Source organism: Myripristis murdjan, chromosome 6, assembly GCF_902150065.1.
Source record: "Myripristis murdjan chromosome 6, fMyrMur1.1, whole genome shotgun sequence".
NCBI classification, from domain to species: domain Eukaryota; kingdom Metazoa; phylum Chordata; class Actinopteri; order Holocentriformes; family Holocentridae; genus Myripristis; species Myripristis murdjan.
Window position 1 is genome coordinate 12,804,031 of NC_043985.1, and position 20,954 is coordinate 12,824,984.

Here is a 20,954-nt window from a genome sequence, read left to right on the forward strand (position 1 = left end):
CCGACATCAGTAATTGATGACAGACTGATGGACACCCTGGTCAAAACCTGAAGTACGTCAGCTGGTGGCGCTCTGCCATTAAGAGGATTGGGCACCAGGATGACCATAAAGCCCAGTCAGCCTATACCTGGCCAAACCCCAATCCAATTAGCAGACAACTGGGAGGCAGAGGGGTGTAGGCTGAGACCTGAGGACCGACACTATCAGTGTTTGTTTTCCACTGTGGCCAACCATACTTAAAATGTGTGCTGTCATGGCACACAAGACACCTTGACAGAGTAGCAAATTGCATATTTTTGCTGTCAGGTGAAAATTTATCTCCAACACCTTCTAAAGAACTAAAAAAAAAAAAAAACAGCCTCAAATCATAGAACTCACCCACAGATAAGAAAATAATCCTTTAATTTAAGTTAAAACCTGAAAATGACCAAAAGTGGAGATGGTTTTCAGCTGATAAAGGCAAAAAACACACTAGTGTGTCACACACATGCTGCCCAGTCATTGGTTTTGCATCTCAAATGCACATAGATCACTACAGATTCAAATCCTAACATTTTTTTTTTTATTATTAGACTGTTAGAATTGCATGCATAGCTTTTGCATTTTTAGCTGTATCTGCTATCAACACACAACTTAGATATATAGATTTTAGAGCAGAGTGGATGTGTCACACAGACCAGTGCTCCATGGCCTGCATCCAGCCAACTCTATGCTTTAACGGAAACAACTCAATGAAACTACCACACTATCAATATCAGCCACTGTCTCAGCATGAAGCAAAAACCAATACAAATCTCATGTGACTTGTTTGCAACCTGACCCCGATCAATGCAAACCCAAGGTCAGCTGGCTGTGCATATGACGATACACAGAGCAATCTCTGGAACTACGCACCGGGAGCTATGCGGCAGCAAAATGCATTCAGGCCTAGATCAGACTGCTCAGATCTGCTAATGTTTTGGTGCCAGAGAAGACTAGATTATGTCATGCTATATTTGCCATACGCCCAAAATTGTGGTTTGCACTTAAGTTGTACTCAAATCTGTGATCTGTTTGTAGAAGTAGATAATATTACTACCCTGCAAAGCCCAAGAGTATTGTGAAAGTATCTTCTCAACAACATTCAGAAGCATTTATAGGTATACCTTTGTTTATATCAACTCTAAATTTTAGTTGTGACCTCTGACCTTTAAAACACAAAAGTGTCTGCTGTCTACATTTGTACTGGAGCTCAGCTCCCTGCAGACTGTGTCATCACTGAGGTTTGCCATTCTGCTCCGCACCAATGGCAGTGACAAAAAAGGAAACTACATACTATATATTTTTTTTTTATCTTCACTCCTGTTGTTGCCATGGTACGACAACCAAGGGGGCACCCCAAAGCCAATATGGCCCCCAGATAAAACCACACAGGCATTATAAAAAAGACTGCTAAATTAAATGTGACCAGAAGTGTAATTTGCTGTGTGGACATGTACTGTGGACTGGCAGCAGTATACCAAGGAGCTCTAGTGGCACCCAGAATAGCTCTGATGTAGATCACTGCCATGGCCCCGCTTTTTGCTGGGGGAACGGGTGAGTGTAACTGTGTGTGTGTTTGCTTTCACACCGTGCTACCAGAACAAAATTTATGAAACAAAACAAGGACCTCTTTACTTTCTAAGAAATACACAACTTGGTTCCATTTCCACTAATCTAAAGGCAACTGCAACTAAGCTTACCGTGTTGAAACATATATTTGCTGATTATCAAGGACCGCTATTAGCTTTTATACTTATTTTTTCTTTTGCATGTTCCTGAAAACAAGCACACACAGACTGACGCAAAGATTGGAAGGAAGGACAACTAAGTAGTATCATCCTTTTTGAAGCTCAGATTGCTACACGTAGCAGCTTTAACTGGTAGGGCGGTACCCTGAAGTGGGTTGCAAGATGTTTTGCCATGTTCACACGCAAAGACCAAGTACTTACATAAGAGGCATACAATGTTATGTATATGACTTCGTGGCAAAGGTGAAAAAATGCATTGTGGAATAACACAGGCCAGAGTGAATAAAAAAGCTTTTGTATGCCCTGGTATGCACTTTTTTTTTTTTTTTTTTTTTTTAAAAAAGAGACCATACCAGTGATTTTGAAAGTTTTGACACAGAACAATTCATTTAGAGCATCCACTAGTAAAGAAGCACATATTAATAGAGATGTTGATACCAGATGTGAAGAAGAATGTTTTTCCCCAATGACTGTGACAAGTAAGTGTTAATAATTTGATCACAGCATCTAGCAAATAAATCATAACCCTCCAGCGCTCCTTGGCAGCTGTTTTGTGTGTTGATATTTTCTGTTTAAGGTCCTTCCACTTTAGAGAAAACACAGAGGAGCTGCTCTATCCCTGAACATTGTGACTCTATATGAGGAGCTTTAAGTGCTCTAATCTAGCCTGTTTAATACTAGAAGTATTAAAGGAAGAAATGTACTACAGGATTAGAGTTAGATCCATGACAGCACTAACACAGACACACACACACAGACGCACACCCTCTCCTCCCCAGGGGGCATGGAGCCCAGTCTGCCCACACCACCACATCCTGGGAGGGGCTGAAAACTCTCCAAAAAACAACTAAGAGAGCAGCACACTCACCCTTTTGTGACTCACACACTCACACACACCCGCCCACTGGCAGCAAATATCTTTAAATTTCCAAGAAACAAATAAGAGCTGCCTTAATCTGTTTTGAAAATCTGTGACTTAGAAGGAGCAAAGCAAATAGTCCTCCTCCTCTCTGTTTCTCTCTACTGTGACCCAAAGCGAAGTCAGCAGCTTTGGACATGCCCGTCTCTGACTGTCCCTCTCTCTCTGTCACCTCATCTCCCTTTTTGAGTGATTCTGAGTGTCTTCCCTCCTCCTCCTCCCCCTTCCCTGCAAACCATTGAGGCTTTCAGGCCAATTTGACAGGGCAGTTAGAAGCGCTGCAGTCAGACCTGAGTAGCGAGTGTGACATTGTCAGGAGGGCACACTTAATTCACTGTTCCGCCTCCGCGTTCACTTTTCCACCCAGCAACAGTGGCGGCACTGACGCTGCGGGCACTTGGTGTGGACCGCCTCTTTCTGTTGGCTACAATGGCACAAGGGATGATCTGTGTGCATATGTGTTTGCTTGTGTATTTGTCTGTACATAATAGAAAGCATGTGCCGTGCGTGTATGTCCATATAGGATGTATAACGCCAAAATGTTGCAACCAGCACTAATACTAAGTTAAAATGCACACAGATGTAATTAAATGATTTTTGCCCCAGTGATCCATTTAAGGAGCATTTTGGTCCTTCTTGGGGACAATTTTATTTACCTGTGCTGCTCTATAATATATCTGCACTTCTTATTGGCATATAAACAGGATGGTGCCATTTTCCATCTTCCACCCCTCAACTGTTGGGTTTTTACCATATTGGGTATTTAAATTTTTACTAACACAGTGCTCTGTGCGGGATCCGCTTTTTTCCAACTGCTTGGTGCACAGTGTCAATATTTCCTTCCGCCTCAGTCTGTGTGCATTGTCCAATCAAAAAACGCTCAATTTTTCACACCTCGAAAGCACTGAAAAAAATCCCCTCTCCGTACTGCATTCACGCCATATTGGAGAGAAGTCCAGCTTAACTTGTTTTGACGACCACTCCGTGTTCACACGTTCATTCAAAACCCTGCAGAATTTTCATAGCTAACAACACAGATTTAAAGGCTAATAAGAAAAGCTTAAGTGAATGCTATCCTGTTCTATGAATGAATTGAGCTGATGTGTATCAAAGCATAGAAAAGCATATAGACTGTCTAATATTATTACTTTTGCATGGTCTTCCCTGAGCTGAGTTGCCCCCTTAGACCTTTTTGTTGAGGGCATTTTTGTCCCAAGATCACATTAAGACCAAAGTCCTCCAGATGTGGTTTTGATTTTGAATGTGTGTGTACCACAGCAGACACAGCCATTGTAGTTTCTGACCCTGAGGTTGGACATTCAGTGCCTCATTGTACACTTTCATCTGAGTACACTTTCAACTGAGTAAATGAGTGAATGTGTGAAGAAGCTACTTCAATGTTTAACCTCACTATGCCTCCTGAGGTTCACCACAGACACTCAACCAGCTTCCTGCTTTGCTGCACACAGCTCACATGGACCACAGGAGCTGGCTGTGATGACACTCAGTCCTTGGCCCCCAACCCCTACACACACACACACACACACACACAAATTAGTGAGCACTAAAGTTGCCAAAAGACAGTCATCAGCTGTAAGGGAGGGGGAACCTATGCCCCTCAGCAGCATTTAGTGGGGTCCTTACAAACCGACACGGTCAAATGAATTCTCCTCATCATCCTTCCTGAGGCATTACCCAATTAGCGTAAAAGCTAGCTCCGCAGAGCACTCTTACTCTGGCAGCTAAAACACCAGCGCCTGCCAGAAGCCTTGTGCATGGATATACAGGTTTTGATAAACTATGATTTGAGGCTCTCTGGGGAAAAAAAAAAAAAATACAAAACTTGGCTGTGAATTCTGTGAGTCACATGAGAACATTTGGAATATAAATACAGATTGGGGTTTTAAAGCAGGATTGTGTTCCCCCAACAGATCTTTGGTATGACACAACTTCATATCAGGGTGGGTGAACTGATAAAGGCCCTATCATTGATATGATTTCACTGTTGCACTTGATGCAGGCCTTGACTCAAAGACAAGGAGGGACACTGCCAACCTCAGCAGTTCTGTGTATGTGCATGTGTGTGTTGCATTCCTCTGCCCCCACATGCAGCCAAGAGAACAGAGAACACCTAGATTCAAGACGGGAAAGAGACCACAGCAGGCACACGCACTCTCTCTTTCTCTCTCTCTCTCAAAGTCAATAGGCAGGTCCATTATTACCTTCTTTTGCACTTAAGTCTGCCCCTGTGACACCTAGGACAAAAAGGTATACATGATCAAACACAAAATACACTTCAACATTTCCGACAAGCCCAATTTGATTCCTACTAAATTAGTTCTTTGTGTACACTTGGCAACTCTTATTTTGCTGCCTTCTCCTACAAGCAGACGCCATCTGTCTCTGTGTGCAGGGCATTAAGCATTTGTGCAGCACTGCTTCCCTCACCCAGGCTGACCCTGATTGAACCAACCTGACTGCTTGTCACTTGCTCACATAAGGGCGACAGCTGTCTGCCTGGTGGCCAGCATGAGAACAGCTGTCTCTGTCAGGTTGTGTATAGGACCTGTATAGTTTATAGGTCTGTACAGTTAATGGTCTATATCATGATTCTGATCATAGTGACATTACTATAATGTTTTTTTTTAGAAATCTCCTGTGTGTAAATATCTTATGAAACAGACATCCTTACAATATTGTCACAATGTCGAGGTTTGCAGTTAATCGGTCCATATCGGCAAGCACAAATTAGTGTATCGCTGCTGCAACTGAATACACTGAAGATTTTACTGTAAGATATAGTGCTGATAAAAAAAAATGAAATATTAGTTAAACTGCAAAATGGCCAAAAGCAATAATCAAATCAGGAGCTTAAATTTTTTCATCTAGATAAAAAGTGATAAAAAAAATATATCATAAATGAAGTATTGTGGTGCTACAGAGATTAGCTTGTTTAGGACAGACTCAAGCATCAATAACATCATCATTTTATTTATTTGTCTGCGGAAAAATTCTGATGCAAAAATGATAATTTCCACAAAAACCAGAAACATACCGCAATTACAACATCTATCAAAGTCTTTGCAGTTTGATGTTTTGCCCAACTGGGACCAGGGGCCTCTACGTCACCATGTCACTCATGAAATTTAGTAACATTCATTTTGCTTAGAGCAGTGGTTCCCTGAGATTAATACACATCAGGTTGTGGACTTGTATTTGATCAGATGTGGTCTCAGGGATCCCCATCTGATAAGATGTAGGTATTCCATACATATCTATGAAATTAAAATATTCCCTAGTTTTCTGTGGACTCTCTGGAACCCACTCAAGGACCTTTGATTGGTTCCCAAGTTGGGATCCAGTCCTCTATGAAACCTGTCAATTTTGGTGACTTGATGACCTTTACTCCAGCGCCACCAACAGGCCAAAGGGGCATCTGCTTACAAAATAACATTTTTTAAACCATTTCATTCAGCCCTAATAAGATATAAAAAAGCTGTAAAATACTAATATAATTGATTGTGGTTACAGCGCCTAGAATAAAAACTACATTATGATAGATAGATAGATAGATAGATAGATAGATAGATAGATAGATAGATACTTTATTCATCCCGAAGGAAATTCAAATTATGGCTCAAAGCCATAACTGTGTGTACTGCTATAACTGTTGTATCTTAGGAAAGTCAGATAATTTTGTTCACATTTTTTCATAAAATAAAAATAATAACACAAATGAAATTGCAGAATACTTTTCCAAAGATTGCGATAGGAATATGAAAATAAGACCCACTGTAATATCTACTGAAACTGATCCTGAAACAGCAAAAAGGTGTAAACCTGTGTGTTAAAACCACAGTATAACTCCCATCCTGTATCTGTAATAAAATTCTGCAGGAAACACTGATAATTAATGATAAAGGGTTTTTTTAGGGAGTTGTTCCTCATCCAATGTGAGGGTCTAAGGACAGAGGATGTTGTATTTTCCTGTAAAGCCCTTTGAGACAAATTTGTAATTTGTGATTCAGGGCTATATAAATAAATAAAATTGCATTGAATTGAAAATTGAATGATAAAACCCTGAAAAAAAACTACTACTCAGTGGGAAGAGTAGACTGAGGGAGGCTTACTGTTCTGGCAGTGGACTCCGTCAAAGCCCGGCTGGCACTTGCAGACATATTCGCTGAAGACGTCGCCTCGGCGGGATTGGCCCGTCACCTCGCAGATGGCATCATTCTTGCATGGGTTGGGGTTACAGGGCCCTTGAGGAAAAGGAAGAGAATCAGATTAGACAGGAAGATGACCACTCTTCCTGTATAATCTCAGTCTACAATCCCAGTCTACAGTCCCAAAGTCAAAATCGCTATTCGAAAAAAAATGAGAAAAACTGGCTTGTAATTTCATTGATTTCATTTTAAAAATTATGAGCTTTAATCTCCCAATAGAACTTTGAAACCACTAAAATGTAAGATTTTCAGATGACAGAAGCATAACAGACAGACATATACAGATAAATAAACAGAAATTATCTCACTGCATAGGCCAACTTTGTCTACTCCCAGTGAGAAACTACTTGAGGAGATGAAGCACACTGTATATAAAAGCCCTGGGATGGTTTCAATTTTTTCTTTTATTCTAAAGTAAAATGGACATTAGAAACACCACACTGAACTTAGATTTATTTGTATGTACTTTTCACTTTCCATTTTACTTGCTGCCACTGTAGCTTTCCAAAATGACAACTGTGCAAAATGAATTATAGGATACTGAGGACAGCAAAGGATCTGTTGTGTCTTCCAAATTCATGTAAAAGAAGGCAACATAATATCTGGGTTGCAATTAGAGGACATTTTGGATTGGGACACCCTTGTCGAGTGAGTTTGACATCTGCAGTCTGGAAAAATGACCTGTGAAGGAGATGGCCCCTGGATTGGGACACAGCGTTAGCCAGAACTTACCAGTCTCAGTTTCATTGCAAGTCTCTCCGGTGAAACCATCAGGGCAGATGCAGATGAATGGACTTCCTGCTCCCGTTACACAGGTTCCCCCATTACTGCAGACATTCACCTCACAGTAATCACCTGCAGAGAGGGGGGAGGGGATGGTCACTGCTACAGTGCAGTATGTTCAATCAGGGCCAGTCTACCATTAGGTAAAAGTAGGGCCCATAAAAGCCCACAGAATTGACTAACAAGCTATTTTTTTCCCCACTCCAATCTCTCCCTTATGGAAATCTCTTAAATTGATTAAAAAAAAAGTCAATTTTGTGGGTTTTTATGGGCCCTGCTTTTTTCTTCTTCTCTTTAAAAAGAAAAACACAACTCTTTTCATTACAATTAAAAGTATTCTAACCTTAGTCAGGCTCCAGTTGTGCCATTTCTTTCTGCAACACTTGCTCTTGACTTAAAACTAATTAGTCTTGCTAATACACCAGTTCCAGTCAGTGACATGAAAAAAAACAAAAAAACAAAGCTACACAAGTACATAAGTGATACAAGATACGGGAAGTGACACAGTAAAGTAGTGGAAAACAGAAGTAAACTCCTTTTTTAAATTAAGAACCAGCTATTGCTATTGTTTGCTGCCTGACTCAGCATGTAGCAGCCAACAAGTTTCTTGACAAACGCCCATGCCCACCTCTGCTTTTGCTATGTATTACAGAATCTGGACCAGAGCTATTTGTTTCATTAATTTGTTTCCATTTATCTCAAGCCATGTTAATTAAATGAAAAACTCCATACCACATATGGTCCTGATCAAAGTGTGGGGATGCACCACTGGTGTGGGGCAATATGTTTACTTGTTTTGATCTTTCATAAGCAACAATAATATTTGAAGTGGGATTACTGACAATAAAAGGCAGTAGCAGCACAGGCCTTGTGCATGAAAACAAACTCCCAATGATAGTGCTTTACAGAATAATAAATCTCATAAATAGTCATCAATCTAAAATAAGAAATTTCCAAACAGTGGAAAAAATATATTTTTTAGTCAAGGGTTCATTTAAATTAGACAATTAATTATAAACTAATTTACAAAATAATGTATCAGTTGATAATTGTGCAATGTTGCAACACAACTCCACCCAACTGGCACCTCAGTATGATAAAAAGGACTTGCAAATCCTGTTTGACCCTATTCTGGTTTGAACTCCACATTGCAAATTCATAAATGCATGACAGCTCAGTGTTTCCTGTTTGTGCTGTCCCTAGGGCAAAGCAGCAACATCTGATACTTCCAGGTCTAGGTCCATCCATCAGGGCAGAAAGACACAAGTATAGTACAGTTTCTTCTCTATGTGATACTGTTGCACTGGTGACTTGGAAGTCATTTTAGCTAAGTAATTTTGGTTTTGATACACGTTTATGTTTATGTGCATTTTTCTTGCTGGTGCAGATTCATTATAAAAAAATGCAAATCCTTAATATTATCTATGTTATGGAGAATATTCAGCTAAGCAAAAATATTTTTTCCACTATTGTTTGACATTTCCTCCTGCAGTAGTGGGCATTTCCTAACTTCCCTGCTTAGTAGGGAGGGAATGACCTACTGTAGGTCAGATGCAACGGTCTGGAACAGCTGAGTAAGCCATCACTACACAGTACACACAAAACAGATACTGGATGCTTCCACTAGCATCTCTGTTGCCTGGCCTGAACCTGACAATCTGGCAGCTTTTGGGGCACGAGGGAGATAGTGTCAGCTAGCAGTGAAGAAAAACAAAAAACAGAGGGAGAGGGGGAGAGAGCGAGAGAGGGAGAGAGGGAGAGAGAAAGAGAAAGAGAAAGAGAAAGAGAAAGAGAAAGAGAGAGAGAGAGAGTGAGTGAGAAAGAGAAACATTAAGAGGCAAGCAGTGGTTTTCAAAAACACCAAGACTGAAAGAGCTATAATCTAAAGTCAGCACGTTTGGTGGCTATCTCTAAAAGGAGAAAGCCACCCTGTGAGAAATCTGACACCACCTCTTATAAAATAATTAATGGTAAAAACTGAAAATCAAGCTGTGCTGAGGAGAACAGCAGCCTAAATCACTGGCTGACGACAGTTTTACATAAAGGAGACTCAACTGAGATATAATAATGAACCACAAATAATTACATTATTCTCATCACAGATAAACAGTATTTTGGAAGTGAATTCTTCAATTATACCCTTACGTTTATGACGTTTGGATGAATTATGGAGGAAGTGAATGAGCTTGAGGTTCTTAACTCGACTGGAGGCAACGTAGGTCTTTCCCAAGTTGACACTTATCATTTGGATAATTGTCAAGGAAACAGAAGTTTGGGCCCAAGTGTGAAATTGTTGGTTTTCACACCAAACGGTCTGCCATACAGGCTAAAACAGAAGACTGACCCTATTCTTTTTCAGCTCCTGAGTGGGGCACCTCCTCCCACCTCACATAAAGCAGACTGGTGGGAGTAGATAAGGAATGTTTTTGGACAGCAAGAATAAAAAAGGAGGCATTTCAGTTTTGCAGAGGGTATAATTCTCAGAGGCCCTGTACCAGTCTGGATTTCCCCACATGGCCACAGTTGAAAATGGCACTTTGGCTCTATGAGAGTCTTCCAGCTTCCTGTGCGTCCCTGTTTCTTCTCCTCCACCTCTACCCTCCAACTCACTATCTTTTTGTTCCTCCAAACACTCAAGGACAAGAGCACTCTGAGCAAAGTTTATTCAGGGTGAACACCAGCCAACACTGCAGTACTGTGGGAAGACTAAATTGTACAAGCTGGTGTCCGGGGAGTTCTTTGCAATGACATTTTTAACCTCAAATATACTGACTTAGAAGTCCTCTATTGATCGCAGATTAGCAGTCCTGGAGATTTGGGACAGATATCTATGTTAAAGATCCTTTTCACCAACATCCTGTTTGACTTTTTAATCAATGCAACTGTATTTCCCAAGGCTGTCCAGGACTATCAGTGCTGTACCCAGCGTCACAGTCTTCAATCTGAGGAGACTGTTAGGCAACAGAGTTGGCTGGCACGGCCACCACATGCTTATCCAAATGTTGCTGCCTGTTTATCTTTAGGAAGGAACACAACCCCCCTCTTCCTACAGTGGCAGCTCCCTTCAGGAAAATCTTTTAGTGCCAAGCTAACAAGACTGCCCTGCTGAAAGAATGACCTTTCTAGTAATTTGCACATTTGTTTTTTCACTGGATCAAACAGACAAATGATCTTATAATTTGCTCCTTTGTTCCCTGAGACAGAAGGGTTTAAAACACAAAACTAAAATTAGAAACATCCAAATTCATTTAATGTCTAACAGCCCTTCTCAGGAGTAAAGGAAGGAGTAAAGCGTCTCTAGGAAGGTAGCAAAGTGCATCAGAGATATTTTATCTGTGGACTGTCTTAGTTGCGGTGTTATTTTACACTGAGCCTACTGGTTTTGGTAAGGAAATAAAATTACTGACACATTAGTCAAGGTGGTCAGGCAGCAGACAGTGGTCAAGCCACCAGAGCATCACTGAAAATCCCCTAAATGCTGCTACTGTCTGGTAAAAAACCACGTCTGTGTCAAAGTATATTCAGGAATGAAGAGAAAAATGCCTAATATCTCATTGATGCCAATGTATTTTTGAAATACAATAGGATATGACGGTTATTTGCATGAACAAGGGTCATGAAACTCATTCAAAATATAAATGACTTTGATTTAAAGTAAGAAAAACACAAACACTGTAGTTGTGTGGTTTTCACCCTATGCTGCACTATGTTCCACTTTGGTTTCAGAGGAAACCAAAGAGTTGTTCTTCCCCATTATTTATATGCAATGCACAGCAAAACAAATCATGTTTTAGACAAGCATGAATTGACATTACAAGGGAAATCGGTGGCTGAAGTCTCGGTTTTGTTTACTGAAAAATCCCCACTGGAAGACTGCCTGTAACTAATAAAGACAATGAATCGGTGTTCAACATGTTCCTACATGTCCTCAACACTTAGAGGTTACACCATACTGTTGCATTTGCAGCTTTTTCTGTTCCCACATGATGACTCTGGGAAAAGAGGAGTATTGATTACATCCATTGTCTTTGACCCTTGCACCCTTCACTGCTGGTTGCTTGTCATGTTGACAGTTATAATGAATGAATAATGAAGTATTGGGTGGACTTTCAGAGGGGCTTGCTGACTTGCTGTGTGCTTGAATGGCTGAACTGTTTGATCAGCAGCTGGGCTGTTGAGTCAGGTGCTGCGTAGTGAGTTCCACTAAGGCTACACTTCTATTATCACATCGATTGATTAGCTTTGCCACAGTCAGAGATACAACTGGAAGGTCCCTAACAAGTGTGTTGGAAAAACATTAAGTTTATAGTCAAAAATTAGTGAGGAATTAATGCACTTAAATGGATGGGCCAAGACATGTAAAACACTGTATTACAAGAACTACAAGGGAAATGACATTGAGGGTGTTCCTAATGTTGATTCCTGTGTGAAATGCAGATGTGGTAATGTAAATGAAGGGTTTCACTCTAAAATGTTTTCATCATCACCACAAAAACCACACAATGGATGGCATTCTAGTGAAACCAATTCAGCTATTGGTAACAATGAAATCTATGAGTAATCCTAAGATGTATGCCAACAAAATTTTTGCAGATAGTATAGTCAATATGCCAACCAGGAGTTTAAATGCCACTGATCTAGTCAAGGTGTGCTATGCCTAAAAGTAAAAGTAACCTATGTTGTGTTCCACTTTATCCCAACCACAGTGATGGATTAGGAAGGTATGTGGAGTTATGTTTGGCTGGACAAATCAACACCACAGGACATTGTGCTTTTCTCACTCCTTATGAGTCATGGCCCATGCCTTTCCCATGATGCCTCAGCCCAGGAATGAGATCCAAATACCACAGCAAGAGCACACAGCCACGAGAGACAGCACAATATAATGACTCAGTCCCTAATCAGGTCCACAAAGAAAGAGTGTAGATCTGACTACCTAAACTTCAGCCTGGGGCATGAGGACTGAAATAGGGATGGACATAAAAAAAAAGATGCAAAATTTATGAAGCAATGTCAGTTTTCATGCATCATAATTTATCAAAGAGCATCAAAAAGTATTGCGTCTTTACCTACACTTAGACGGATGTGTATACATATGTCTTCTGTCGGCTAACAGCTCAGCCAATACATAAAAACTTTGACAAGCACTGTCCTAAGCTTTGCACTTGCAAGCTGGCTGAAGAAGTTGTCCTGTGTGTGGTGAATCTTTTACACTTAAGGAAACTGGGCCCAGATACTCAATGAATGTATCCATTGACATTTTACTGGAGGGGGGGTTGCGTTTGGCATGAGAAACTGCCACAAGCCGTCTCCTCTTGGAAACAAGACAGCAGACAGGACAGCACATGGCTAAGTTTCCTGTTTGAGCTTCCAGAAATAAGGAGGTGGTCTAAATTAACCAGCTGCTGCTGAGAGGAATCAACCAGCACAGCACACACACTCGCCCTCTGACTGCATTAGGGTCCAAGTGTCAGAAAGACAATGGGGAGAAATAATCCTTATACCAGGCTGGAGATTGGTCACAACAAGGGAAAGAAGCACCTTGCGAGGAGCTGTTTACATGACTGGAAAACAGCTTAACATGCTCCCAGGACCCATTTGAGGGCACTGCAGCAAAGGAGGAGGGGTGTGAGGGGGAGGCATTTCAGGACATGGGGATGGAAGTGGACCTTTTGAGGACATTTGGCAGGTCTAAGGGGAGAACTAATATTTTACAGAGAAAAAAATGGCAGCTCTGGACAAAATTCACATAAATGGGGAGGTGAGCTTTAATCAGTTTGATGCACAGTAAAATCATTTGTCAAAGCTGCGGTGTTTTAGAAATGGTTCCGTAACAAAGCACGCGTCTTCCCACTTTGGGGAAATGCACACTATGCCGCCTCGGGCGAAATCTCTTTAAGTCTGAAGGACTCTTGAGTTATCAAAGATGATGTGAAGTCAATCAGGGATACATATTAAATAAATAACATGAAAAGTGTTTTGAGCGAATTAACTCATTCAAAGGAAGCTATAGAAAAGGCACAAAACTGCAGCTGTAATGAGTCAAGACTTCTCAATATGTAATGCTTATGTAGGGTTTGAATGCATGTGCAGGAGAGAATAATGAGCAAGAACATGTGAGTGTGTGCGGCCACGTCAGTGTGCATTTTTCATGTATCCTGAGGCCTGAACGCTCTGCCCTCAGCTCTGTCATGCACACACCACTAACCATCCCAGCTTGCTGAAGCATATAGGCTAGCTGGATAGTGTGGGAACTCAGTGTTCCAAAGAGCCCAAGAGAGGAGTCTGCGTCACACACACACACACACACACACACACACACACACACACACACACACACATTCTCTCTTTCACTCTCTCTTTTTCACACATACACACACACACATCCAGTCTTAGTTAAAACTTTTAAGAGCGCAGTGAAGCATAATAAAAAGGCCTGAGACGTATAGAGCACTCATCCGGTCTGATGACTTGGCACTCGATGCTTGCAGTGCTGCGAAGTGGGGGGGTAAAGAAAGGAAACCTCAAGATGTGTAACAGGAGGTTGATTTATCTGGGCCAGGCCTGCCCAGCTCCTTAACTGTCCTAACACTAACACTGCCAGGACTCCAGCTGCAGGTGAGCTTCCTGTAAGCTGCAAGTGCTGCTTCAGAGCAGCACAGCCATCTGCTCCTCCAAAAACAAAAACAGTGGCCGCTAAAAATACACTCACGTCACACACCATCAACAAAACAAGCTTTTCTCTGAAGTTAACTGAATTAGAGTGTGCAGCAGAGTCATGCCAACAACACTCTAATAGCTTTTAACTCTGGGTGAAATCTCTGCAAGCAGAATTTAAAAAAAAAAAAATACTGCATGAGAGCGCCTCTCGTCCTCGTATCATGCATGCGACTCAAAGTTGTCAATGTGTCTCTGTACATGAGGAGACCAAATTCCTATTTGTGTATTGTTCCTGTTAATTTACATGATTCTAATTTTCTTCTAGGCAGGATGTGTAATAACCATGGGACGGCGTGTAAAATATTCAACACGGCAGATTGGAATGTGGGGCGGAAGACACTAATAGACGGGCCCAATTTAGAAGATAATCCATATTGCAGTGAAACATTGATAAAGGATGCCATTCAAAATTCAGATGGAAAAAGAGTCTGTCACCCCCTGGGGGAGTTGGAGGGACAAGTAATCAAGTCATCAAGGCTGAAGGAGACAGGGCCCTGAAGGGAAGACCTCATGCTGGCAGATGGCACACACACAGATTGGCACACACATGCCTCTGTCCTTTTCTCACACACAGTGACAAAATATTAAAATACACGTGACCTGAGGGCGTCAAAACTTGCTGACTTGAACACACCTGACACATCAACTTTAGGGCTCAACTGATTTTGGTTTTGAAGGCGGATGCCAATATCTTTAGACTGGTTTCATTGCTGCCTGATATTTTGTGCCAATATTCAATAGCTTTAAATTTGACAATTTTGATAACATTACACACATTCCGGTTTTCCTGCCCAAATTTTGATGGAAAAGTATCTTCACACTATTCCGTTTAGACCACAGGACACAAAGATGCAAAGGAAGGCCTTTAAATGAGGAAATAATTTACAAAAACGTAAGTCAATCTACATCTATCAGCAGTGGACAATATGACTGGCCAGCAGCTGACTCATAAGAAGGTCAATGTCAGTCTGATATATTGGTCAAATCCTAATTCACTCACATAAATCTGAATGAACTTTGACACAAAAGTGAGCATGTTAATGTGTATACACCCACATGCATCCAGAAATTTCACATACGCTCATGCCATGCCACTGGCACAGCATCTGGCTATATTTAGCCCTGGTTCACTCAACTGCCCTAAGTGGTCTTGTTGTGAGAAAAGACTGCCTCAGCCCTGACACAGAACACCATTTTCCACTTTTCCCTCTTCAGCAGCAAACAAGTGAGTTATAACCTGCGGCATCTACCTCAATCAGCTGAAAACATGCACAAAAAAAACCCCTCAGCTCCTACTCTGCCCTGTAAACATTTTCTGTGACACAGCAACAAGTCTGACCCTCTCTCCCTGGTAGGATATAAAGCCCCTGCTTCTGCTACAGGGAAGGCGATGATTGAGTGGTTATTACTGGGCGGAAGTTCACTGGCATATCTGTTTTTGCGGCCACATCCGGAAAAGTGACTCAGTGTTACGGTCACTGCCACACCTATTCTCCACGGCTGTACTTGTGCGTTGAAGAGCAAACTTGCTGCAATACTTGTACTTTTTAGAAAGAGTGGTCCGGATTCATCATTGGTTTTAATTCAAACAAATGTCTTGGGAGAAGAAAGTACATCAAAATGAAGAGTCAAGGTGTAATGAGTGGGGCTTGTAGATCTATACAGGTTCAAATAATTCATAAATATATGCTACTGTGTGAGGAATTGAAGTAGTGAACAAATGTGAGCACAGCAGAGGGGGTTCTGGTCCTCCACCATCAAACTGGCTGCTCTTCGTACCTAAAGTGATGTCACTCGCTCATTCTCATTTTGAGAACTTAAGTCAAAATGTACAGTGTATGTGTGAAAAGCAATTTAATCCAGATAGTACTGTACTGTTTGTGTTCTGGCTGATAGGCCAAAGGAAGCCTGAAGCACTGGAAGGAAAAGTCAAAGGTCAACCATTTGTTATCTCACAAGTCAGAAAATCCAAATATTTCTTCTGCCAAAAATGGAGTTATGAATTATGCCTGTAATGAATGTTTAAGACCCGCTGAGAGAAACAAGAATCCTTCAACAGTGTTTAAAAAAAAAAAAAAAAATCAGGATATGAAAGAAACTGCTGTTAACTCATGATGTCCTCTCTTTGGTCTGAGGAGATAACGAAGAAAAAAATAAGGTGCAGAGAATCAGGGCATTTTCCCTGTTGTCTGTCGACCTAGATGTGTTGCATGCAAACGCAAACAAAGCGAAGTGCCAATGGCATGAGTCTAACATGGTCAAGCATAATAGCCAGTCTGTGCTGTGCCTCTTGAAAGAGGCACTTTGCACAGAATGCCCTTAGGTATTAACTCTTTAAGGAATATAATAAAACCATGCATTCTCCCATAACAAAAGTCGCATTTCCAGTTTAGGACTGTTGAGCCTACAAAACCTAAAAAAAAAAATGCACATAAGCTCACGCTGTACAATTTCACCAATTTGGCAAGTAATTTTAAAGTCATTATTTAGGCTGCATGTTGTGTAACACCACAACAGTCTGCCACTGAAAATGCAGTCATCGGTCTAGTCTTCCATTGCAATTATAGAGAAAGAGAGCGCCACATGCAGATTCCCACTCGTCCTGTCCAGTTACTGAGGGATCTCTCCAACTTGACACCCACAAATACCCACTGCTGTTACTTTGGTGATGAATTCGCGGTGACATTTGCGCCAGGTTAGGATTCATCATCACATACCAAACAATGTGAACAAAACACAGAAACATCCAGCAAATGAGCCGACTACATCTCAATAGATGTTTTTTTTTTCCCTAACAGAGCAAGTTGCAAAACACGAACTCCGTACGGTGGGAGCAACCTTCACCAACAACGTGCTTGGGACGGGTACGGCGGGTGAACTGTAAACAAAAACAAAAGCAACTTACCGTTTACAGTGGAAATGGTCCCGAAGATCAAACTGGCGGAGAGAAGTGGCAGAAAAAGAGGAAAATACGTTTGTTTCTTCATGGTTTCTGCTTTTCCCGGCATTTGTTAAGGTTGTTCCAGGACGAAGCGCGGGACGTAGGACGCTCGCGGCGCTCTGAGCAGTGCTGCTGCAGCTCGGCTTGTTGTGAGGTTGAGACCCCAGCAGGCGTAAAGAAGGAGCACGTGCAACTCAGCTCTCATCCAATCACGTCGTGGTTTTTAATTGTAAGCCCCGCCTTCCTCCGTCGCTGGTTTGAAAAGCAAATTAATAACCACAAAGTATTTACACGTGAAAAAAATACGTGGGCGCAATGTGGAGGTGTCGGGGTAAACTGAAGATCAAGGTCAACTTCAAGCTTATTTAAAACCCAATATCACTGTTTACAGTCTCAAAGGGCATTGCAGACCCACATGTTTAACAGGAGGACAGTCCATGACCTAATCCTCATAGCAGGCAGGAAAAAAACTTCCTAGGGTGGAACAGGAAAGAATGGAAGAAATCTTGACAAGGACGACAGAGAGAAGACACTACTTCATGGCCAAACACATGTGCAATAGGTCCCTACCCAGTGGGTAAATTACTAATATTACAGTCATAATGAAAAGGAAGACACAGGCAAGGCACAGAGTCACAGGAGCACAGTACAATGATCAGCCATGTAGCCACCACCACAGCAAGGATGAGGGGGATGAAGAGGACAAGGAAGATGATGGGAAAGGATGAAGGGACATGGGGGTGGGCACACTTGGGAGTAAGACAGTTACACTCACACAGGGTATTCATACTTAAGCAAATGAGACACACACACACAGAGAGTGGGGGGTACCAGGACTTAGTAAAGCAAATAAAGAGTATGGTGCATAAATGCATGAATGCAGCAAAGGTAATGACTGTGGAAGGTGTAGGAGTAAACAGGACCGTGCAGGATGAGCAGGACCAGATACAGCAGGGCACGGGCACAGAGCCAGGCCACCGAGCTAAAGGTAGGAGCCACATCAATTCAGCAAAATACAGACAACAACCATGCACACAGACAAAGGAGAACAAGTTCGTAAGATTAAAAAAAAAAAAAAAAACAGTCAAGACTTAAGGTTGAGACGATTAAGAAAACGAGACTGAGAGACACCTAAACTGGCAGAAAGTGTGTGTCCCCTTGTAAGTCAATAAAAGGACCTTGAAATTTGTCTTGACATGAATTGGGAGCCAATGACAGGAGCCCCGGACAGGTGTGATGTGGTCAAACTTCTTTGCTCCGGTCAGGATTCTGGCAGCAGCATTTTGGACCAGCCGAGGACATTTGGTATGAGAGGCAGGTGAATCAGAGTACACAACATTGTAGTTATCGAGGAGAGACATGACAAATCCATGAATAATAGTTTCTGTATCAGCCATACTTAGCATCGGCCTAAATTTAGCAATAATGCGGAGGTGATAAAAGGCAGTTTTCATAGTGTTTTTGATAAGAGTGACTAGTGAAAGACTACAGTCAAAAATCACACCAAGATTTAGGCCACAATTTCCAATGTACATGACATTTATGGAAGGAAAGACAAAGAAAAACATTTACAAATACATTTAACAACAAACTTTCAAGGGTGAAAAAAAAAAGTTAGCAAAATTTTTAATTTGCTGTCATAGTTCCACTCTGTTTGACCTTTGACCTAATTCACTGCTTTCTACAGTGTGGTTTCACTGGGGAATTCTTGGCAAAATGAGCAATAGTTAAATTTCACTTTTATTTCCCTCTACCAAAGAAGACACACAGGCTGATGACTAATCTTTTTATAGGTTTCACTTTACCCAGTGTTACCTGCCTTGTCAGATATAATAACACAAGTCCTCAAATCGGGAGAAATCCTTATCAACTCAGGGTTCAGAGTCTAAAGCACATCTGTCTGTGGAACCTTGACATAGAAAAGTTTCAGAAAACTTAACCTAATTTCTAATGATTTCCTTTTTATGGCTAATCTCAAGGTACATTTTTGTAATGCCAGTCAAATAAACTTTACCTATGTGCCTATAGCTATATGTTTCAGCTATCATGGAAATGTAATTAAACATTTTTGCTGTTCAGCACCCAGTAAAGAAGACTGGATATGCATCGTTTTACTCCTGTTTTGTACGCAAATAGGCAAGCAAGTGGTGAACTGAACACTAACTTACTCTTTAATATCATTTCTTTATTGAGTCTGGCAGATGTGTAGGCCTGCTCTTTGATAGTCCTGGGAAAATTCGCATGATGGTGCCATGCATGAAATCCCCATCTACATTGCAGATTAAGGCTAGCTTTTCATCATTGTGTGCTGAAAGGTTGATGTGTGGGCGTTGCTTGAGCCGAGATCCAGCGGTGGGTCAGGGTCCGTTTTCTTCTTGTCAGAAAGAGTGGGCGCAGGCCAGAATGGTTTTCAGTAGTTGGGACTGTGAAAAGGCAATTCAGCTATATCAGGCTTTTTAAATCTTTCACCTCACCCCTCCCCTGTGGATGAATCAGTCATGTATGTTGTCTGTTAATTTTTACTCTGCTTCACATTTAGGAGAAAATGATTGGGGTAAACCTCATTCATGTGTACCTCCAGTTTACATGAATGTCACCATTAAATGATGGGAGACCTGGGTGGCTGGATGCAAAGTATTTTCTTAATATGTCTGCCTGTGTGGCTTACAGGGTGGCTCACTGTAAAACTAATATTCTCAGATATGAAATCTACACCATTTGATTGGCAGGGTAAAATTTACCCTCCTGTAACCTAGTAACAAGGCAGAGTGCTTTAAATGCAGCTCAAAGTTATCTTATGCTTGACGGCTGGTACAATTAAAGAGAAAACAGGTTGCTAGGCTTTGGTCCAATGGTCCATTTTCATTACATCTCATTTCTTGGTGTGTCTCCATCTTCCCAATCACAGTTAAATGAAATGCACCTCAAGACATTGTTTGGTCTCAAAACTGTACAAAACCTAGGGCCCTTCCTCTCACATTGTTGGAGAAAAAATATCTTCCACCAGATGACCTTTTCACATCAAAGGCGGATTTCTAAGCTATAGTGTGATGCCAAAGCTCCTTATATATTCCCACTCATTAGTTTGCGGGCTTGCAGAAGGTCAAAGAGAGAGCGAATACTCCATAATATTGGAATCGAATGTCTTCTCACCCCAGCACCCGAGAGATGAGCAGTACAGGAAACAAAAAATCATGACAATTGATATCTCTCCTCTCTTTGAGGAGGTAAAATATGCCTTAAAAATGGTTTATGTGGTCCTTCCTTCCATAAATCTCATGTAAATTTAAATGCATGGAGGTAGCCTGAGGTAGTTTCCATAAATACATACCAAGCGTAATGTGATGTAAATGGGTTAGGTACAGTGATGGGGGCTATTGCCTGTGCTGTCACTTTTAACGTATGTATCATCTCTGGTTGTTGGTATTGTTGATATAGTGTTTTCGGTTGACTAATTTGCTTTAAGGCATCTGTAATTGCATTGAGGGTGTCTAAAACACAACTTAATTGCATTAAAAGGTGTAAAACTTAAAGGTGCCCTACAGTAAAGATATTGGAATTTCAGCTTATTTAGGCTGTTCTGGACTTCAATCAAC

At 41.3% G+C, this 20,954-nt stretch overlaps 1 protein-coding gene across 4 annotated transcripts in view; it reads right to left on the reverse strand.

Annotated features, from left to right (window-relative positions):
• The window catches only part of mfge8b (milk fat globule EGF and factor V/VIII domain containing b), a 29,232-nt gene extending 11,722 nt beyond the window's left edge, over positions 1-17,510 (reverse strand). For 2 of the 4 annotated variants that reach the window (XM_030053770.1, XM_030053769.1), the window contains exons 1-3: positions 17,323-17,509; positions 7,647-7,769; positions 6,819-6,950 (exon numbers count right to left, since the gene is read on the reverse strand). In XM_030053770.1, the coding sequence (XP_029909630.1) occupies positions 6,819-6,950; positions 7,647-7,769; positions 17,323-17,425 (358 nt within the window). In that variant the 5' untranslated portion in view covers positions 17,426-17,509. Of the gene's footprint in view, positions 1-4,910; positions 4,944-6,818; positions 6,951-7,646; positions 7,770-17,322 lie in introns of all 4 variants that reach the window. The other 2 variants (XM_030053766.1, XM_030053767.1) reach the window with 2 other exon arrangements.
• Between the last annotated feature and the right edge of the window lie 3,444 nt (positions 17,511-20,954).